Source organism: Oncorhynchus nerka, linkage group LG17 (assembly GCF_034236695.1).
Source record: "Oncorhynchus nerka isolate Pitt River linkage group LG17, Oner_Uvic_2.0, whole genome shotgun sequence".
Classification (NCBI taxonomy): domain Eukaryota; kingdom Metazoa; phylum Chordata; class Actinopteri; order Salmoniformes; family Salmonidae; genus Oncorhynchus; species Oncorhynchus nerka.
In genome coordinates, this window is record NC_088412.1 from 24,411,591 (window position 1) to 24,418,758 (window position 7,168).

The 7,168-nt window shown below is 40.7% G+C and overlaps 1 protein-coding gene across 1 annotated transcript; it reads right to left on the reverse strand.

Moving 5' to 3' along the window:
- Positions 1-288: 288 nt before the first annotated feature.
- Positions 289-6,347, reverse strand: LOC115144940 (Krueppel-like factor 9). The gene is made up of 2 exons (XM_029686096.2): positions 5,972-6,347; positions 289-2,378 (listed from the first exon to the last, which is right to left on the reverse strand). Exons 1-2 carry the CDS (start codon positions 6,312-6,314, stop codon positions 2,155-2,157), a joined length of 567 nt encoding a protein of 188 aa, XP_029541956.2. The 5' UTR covers positions 6,315-6,347; the 3' UTR covers positions 289-2,154.
- Positions 6,348-7,168: the final 821 nt, after the last annotated feature.

Below are 7,168 nucleotides of genomic sequence, written 5' to 3' on the forward strand. Positions count from 1 at the left end.
AGAACAGTAAATTACAATTCACATTTGGCAGTACTCACACTATCAATGTTAAATGAATCTTTCTATCCCATGTGTGATCATTGTAGACATCTTTCACGATCAATACATTTATTTTAGAAATCAATGTTTCAGATATAATTATCAAATGAAAGAAACATGACATTTAGCAGCACTAGTTTGAATCAAGTCTGTCTTGAGCATTTGGCCATAGGTTCTCATCGACATCATTCGTTTCTGTAACATGCTATTAGAAAGCAGTTTGAAACACCACACAAAGACCCCAGAAACTTCATTTTGTATACATGTTTACTGTGTAGGGGATGCATTACATACAATACATCTGATCTTAATATCAGATTTATTTTAATTTACTGAAGTAAAATCATTCATAATGTTACATTACAGTATAACATACATTCATTATTCTCAAAACCATTATATAGGTTTACCAAATAGTTAAGTGATTATCAATTAAGAGCAGTCTGATTAAGTCGATTAAATGTATTTAAACAAATGCGAAGACAATCCTATCAAAAGTAATGAGTATTGCATTGTGAAAGGCAATTACTTCATATGAACACGTATTTCTAGATGAAACACTGATTACGTTTGAAAAACGGACTGTATGATTGCGTTGTACTTAGTCAATCGAATAATGTGCTAAGACTTGTGAAACGGCCTTTTTGATGATCTGTTTTGAGTTTGGTACAAAGCCTTGTGAAACGGCCTTTTTGATGATCTGTTTTGAGTTTGGTACAAAGCCTTGTGAAACGGCCTTTTTGATGATCTGTTTTGAGTTTGGTACAAAGCCTTGTGAAAATTGCACCAAAGGGATAAAATAAATCATAAAAACACTTAGTGCCATTATTGATCTGAGCTCAGTGTAACACAAAGGTTTAACATATCTATAGTACAGTACCAGCAGTAAGTTTACCAAATATAAGAACTGTTCCATAAACAACTGCTATCCACAGTAATCTTACTATTATATCCACTATACCAAAAGCTATAAAACGTACAAAACTTAAACATGACCTATTATCTTAGCATTAACGAAACCTAACCAGTGGGTATTGATCATCAATAATGCAAGATGAGTTATCTGAGACAGGCTGAGTGAAGTAGGCTACAGTAGCCTGATCCCATCTGTATGTGTGATTTAGCCAACTCTGCTGTGCCACGTGTGGTCCTTGTCAAGCCAAACGTGAATGTAGGGTATCATGACAATAGTCCCAGGAGTTGTCTTAAGACAGATCTGGGACCAGGGTATGGGTACAGAACCTCTTCCTCTGCTTCCAGTGGAGATCCATTGGTCTGACTAGGGTCCAACCATTAGTCGGATTCAATTGCAAAACGTTTGGTCTGTTGCAAAATGTTTTACAACGGTTACTGTTTACTCTAGGAACCAAACAGAACGAAATAGGGAGGCCCTGAATTTGTCCAACAGAAACTCGTTTTAATTTTTTTTTAAATTCTGTTTGGAGTAAACTGTTGCAAAATGTTTTGCAACATACCAAACATTTTTCTATTAAATACACCCCAGGCCCTACCTCCCCCCTTTATGGTAGCCCTTGATCATGACTCACAGTTCAATTACATTACACAAGAGTCATTGGACAAAAGGCGTCTTCTGTACGAGGGAAAGAGCGCCGAAGCTTGGTCTTAACATTAACACACATCGCTTGCGGTACAGTTTTAGAAGCATAATGACCCTATTTTTCATATCAACAATAAATAATTTTCTAAAAACAAATAGTTCAATTGATACGCACCTTTATAGGGTTAGGGTTCCACACAGCCTTATGTTAGTGCTTGTTTACAGAAAAGACAGAAGACCGAGTGGACTACCTTTGCCAATTAGCAATCTGTCTCCAAACACCTGTGTGTAAACGGAAGAAGGACACCACAAACGTGTTGTCACTGAAGAAAAACACTCTCGGCTGCAACTGTTAAAATCAGTTAAAACAGTGAGTATTTGTGAAATTATTTTGATGTGAAATGAAAATAAAGGGATTTATGTTTCTAGAACCGTACGGCAATTGAGAATCAATTCACGTTTAGATGGAGTATTTTGGCTGTTTTGGCTTCCAGAGCCAATTTGCCTTTAAACAGCATGTCATGTCCTTGGACTATAAGGAGTACTGTTAGGCTCCTTTAGTCCATTATTGGGTTACCCTTGTGGCCGATCATGGACGGTTCGAAGCCAGGGTGGCGGCGGGCATGTTTGAGCAGGTGGTCGCTTCGCATGAAGCGCATGGCACACAGTGGGCACTGGAACTGTTTCTCGCCCGTGTGAGTCCGCAGGTGGCGGATTTGTTCATCAGAACGCGAGAACTTCTTGTCACAGTCGGGCCAGGAGCAGTTGTAGGGCTTCTCACCTGGGAAGGGATGAAGAAAGTTAGTATTCACAACAAACATACTTGCTTCTCTGTATGCACACACATGGTAAGCATAGCCTTGATTGCTCAGTCATCCATTACATTGGACTGTAGGCTAATAGATGACGAATGGAGGCCAACATGCTGACTACACCAGGCGCGTGTGTCCACCATTGGGCGCATGTTGATTCTGTCCATCCACACCTGACGTGATCAGGACACGCAGGTTTAAATAGCGAACTAACTCTGAACCAACTATATTCATTTGGGGACAGGTCAAAATACATGAAGCATTCATGGACATTTATCTAGCTTGTACAATTCTCTTTTTTGCTGGATCTTTATAGAATTTTGCCCAACTTTGAGTCAAACAAAATTGTGTTCTCTACTTTGACAATTAATCAACAGATAAAAGGGGAAGCCTAGTCAGTTTTTAGTAATCTCTCCTCTGGTTTTCTGTGGATTTTATAAGGCCATTGGCAACCAACTGGACTGGAGTGTGGATAAGGTTGCCAATGGTCCCATATTAGCCGGGAATCCCTTATATTGGGCTAAATTGGTTTGTCCCATACAGGACCGCTCTTGTCCTGTATATTCATCCAATCACAGTATAGTGTAAATACGGCAATTCCTACAAAGTCATTTGTTGTTCGGTCAGTTTGGCATATCAAGGAAATATGGATAAAAAAAAAGAAGACTGGAGTTACTACAACAAACAATGGGAAGCAAAAAAAGACGTGGGTTAAGTGGTGACTCGACGAAAGCTTTCTGTACTTTATACCATCGGGAATTCTCAAATTGGCCATGGAGGGGAATGACCTAACTCAGCATGCACCCACATAAATGCTCAAGGCCATGCTAGCTAAACGTGCTATCAATATTGGCACATTCTTTGTGACGTTTACTGCGGAAAATGACAAAAATCACAGCCTTGTATGTGTACCATACTGTTAAACATGGACTCAGCTACAACAGTACCGACTGTCTTGTTAAGCTCAACGGTGCTTTGTTTCACGACTCAAATGTTGTGAAGATGATGCACTTGGGAAGAACGAAAGCTGAGATGATTCCAATTAATGCGGGATATACGGGATATTTTGGAAGATCTGTCCCCGACCGAAGGTGAGCCCGTGTATTTCTCAGTTGCCAGTGATGCCTCAAACAAGGGAATAGAAACATGTTTCCAGTGTGCGTATAGAAACATGTTTCCAGTGTGCGTATAGAAACATGTTTCCAGTGTGCGTATAGAAACATGTTTCCAGTGTGCGTATAGAAACATGTTTCCAGTGTGCGTATAGAAACATGTTTCCAGTGTGCGTTTAGAAACATGTTTCCAGTGTGCGTTTAGAAACATGTTTCCAGTGTGCGTATAGAAACATGTTTCCAGTGTGCGTATAGAAACATGTTTCCAGTGTGCGTATAGAAACATGTTTCCAGTGTGCGTATAGAAACATGTTTCCAGTGTGCGTATAGAAACATGTTTCCAGTGTGCGTATAGAAACATGTTTCCAGTGTGCGTATAGAAACATGTTTCCAGTGTGCGTATAGAAACATGTTTCCAGTGTGCGTATAGAAACATGTTTCCAGTGTGCGTATAGAAACATGTTTCCAGTGTGCGTATAGAAACATGTTTCCAGTGTGCGTATAGAAACGTGTTTCCAGTGTGCGTATAGAAACGTGTTTCCAGTGTGCGTATAGAAACATGTTTCCAGTGTGCGTATAGAAACATGTTTCCAGTGTACGTATAGAAACATGTTTCCAGTGTGCGTTTAGAAACATGTTTCCAGTGTGAGTATAGAAACATGTTTCCAGTGTGCGTATAGAAACATGTCTGGAAAAGCATGAACTGGACATTACACATCCCATTCTATGCAGCAGATAATGCCAATGTCAACTTTGAAAAACACTACTCCGTTTACCAGTTATTGAGCAGTGCCAACAATCGCATTCTGAAAGCTAATTGCCCAACTCACATAGCTCATAATTCCTGCAAGCACGCCGGCGATCAGCTGTCAGTGGATATTGAGGCAATTGTTTTAAAGATCTACAGCCACTTCTCAGTATCTGCTTCCCGAAGAGAGGAACTGCGTGCATTTTTTGTCTTTGTTGAGACATTGAGTGGCGTGAAATTCTGCGACATGTTTGCACACGACGGCCCTCTTCATCCAGCTGTCGATCGTCTCCTGCAAAGCTGGTCAGCTCTTACTTCATACTTCGTGTCCCTTGGGGAGACCTGTCCTGTGGCACTGAAGAGTACTTTTAAGTACGAAGAAGAAAACGGAAGCTGCTGAGATTTATCTGTGCTTTTTACACAACTGCTGCTGAGATTTATCTGTGTTTTTGACCAACTCGTAAAAAACCTGGAGGAAACAACACTCTGCATCACAGATGTTTACGAGGAAGTCCAAAATGAAGATGCTTCAGTGGAAACAGGACAGCTTTTTTAGATACCAGAACAAGCAGCTGATGAACAAACGATTGTCAGCACAAAGGTCCAAGCAGTAACAGGACTTTGAAGTTCTATGACGCCGTCATTACATACATTGACGAGTGGTATGACTTCTCACCGGAAAATGTCATGGTGAAACTGAAACCAATTGTCCTCTATGAGGAGCTCTCCTTCACTGACCTGGAGCAGGTGGTGGTGGCCCTCCAAATGACAGACAGTCAGTATGGACCAACTCTATGAAGAGCGTTGTGCCGGGAGGAAATACAGACAGGATACCACAAAATACACCAGTGAGAAGTAGGTGGCAGGTTTCCAAAACCTAGGAAAAACCAACATGTTCAGGATTGTCTGATTTGTCCTCAGTGTGCCAGGCTCAGATGTCTTTGTAGAGAGTGTTTTCTCTCTGATGACCATTAAATGATCAGACTCAAGAAACAGATGCAGCACAGAGCTGATCAAAAATGAACTTCAAATATCTGTGAACTGTGACTAGTCATGTAAGGGTTCTCTCTGGCTATACAACATGACAAAGGACTGCTTGAATCAGTCAAGAGCAGCAAAAAAAATATCAAAGGAAATACCTGTGTGACTCATGCCCCTCCTTTCCCTCTTTTGCATTTGAATAAAAAAGAAGAAATTGCTGTAAAAAGGTCCAAATTTTGATTTCTTTGATCATTTTTAGTCACACGTTTACACAATGATACAGTTTGAGTAAAGTTATAGACTAAATGGAATATAAAAATGATTTTACTTTACAATTGAGTATACACTGTATATTCATTGACACGACACCATATCCACACCGCCGTGGCACCGTGCACTGGCACGCCACCTTTTGTCCCTTACTTGGTAGTGAGAAAGTTGGCAACCCTAAGTGTGGACCTTCATCTTCCAATCACCCGCATATGTTTCTAAAAAAACAATGAGATGGGAGAGACAGGACTTGCAGCACATCAAGCGTTTAAAATAGAACCAAATTCTACTTTAGCGCTTGGCTACACATACGATCCTTGACTCGTGCGAGCAGTTAGGATGAAATGATTGAATAACATGTATGTGTACATTTATTTAGCAAAGCTCGCGCACGCATCCAGGCCGGTGTGGTCAGCATGAAAACGTACTGCTAAACTTCGCACATACATACCTGTATGTGTCCTTATATGCGACTTCAGGTGAGACAATTTTCCATAGGCCCTGACACAGCCTTCAAACGTACAAACATGTCGTTTCTTTTTAACAATTGGAGAGTGCGATAATCCGTGTCGCTCACCACCTGGTATGAGCGATATGCGCGCGAGTATGGATACAGGCGTCGGTGTTGAATTTGGGGTTGGATTGGTGGAATCGGACATCGTGTTGTAGCCGCCTTCCCCGCATGAGATGTTGACGTCTGTATCAGTTCCTCCAAATGAAGAATTACTATAATCCTGCAAAGCCAACATAGGCTGAAATCTTCCATGCTCATCAATAACCCCGGCAACGGCCATGATGTTGAATCTTCTATTTCTTCTTCTATGGGATTATGTTGGTCCCTGAAACATACATTAGATGTGCATGCCGGCACCTACTGGATGGGGTGAACACTGCAATTTTATCAGAAATAATCTGGGAAGGGGGAAAGCATACTCCTAATTTTCCACAAAAAAAAAAAATGTACTCTTTCAGTCGGATTCAAATGTATACTCAGATCTTTACATAGCCTCAGGAGCATGAAAGAGGGAGACAATCATGCAATATTTCCTGTAATGTTTTAAATCCTGGGGATCCAAAAATCATTTCACTGTCTTCACAATTAATGTCTAGTTTTTTAAATGGCACAGGACAAACTAATACAAAATCTATCACTTGTGCAATAAACCAACAATGTCAACCTTCCTCAACGTCTCACACATTGCACCAAATGTGGGTGTAGCAGGGTCTGACTGGGAAGAAAAATCGACCCTGGCATTTCTAACATACCAGCCCATTCTTTTCCTTGAGGCCTCCATTATTAGCCAGATAATGATCAGTTTGAGCAAAAAACTCAAGTTAGACCGGCCCGCTGGGCTACAAATGGACCAGACCATCTGGCATTTCGGGCTGCTTTGTATTAAATGCAAGTCATCATATTTTTCAACAAAACACTGAATTAATGCATAATAATTCATCAATGTGTATTTTCTCCTTTGCCAAAATAATCCATCTACCACATTTCAAGAAACTGATTAAACAGCAGGATCATTGCACAGCACCTTGTGCTGGGGACAATAAAGGACATTCTAAAATGTGCAGTTTTGTCACACAACACAATGCCACAGATATCTCAAGTTTTGCGGGAACATGCAATTGGAATGCCGACTGC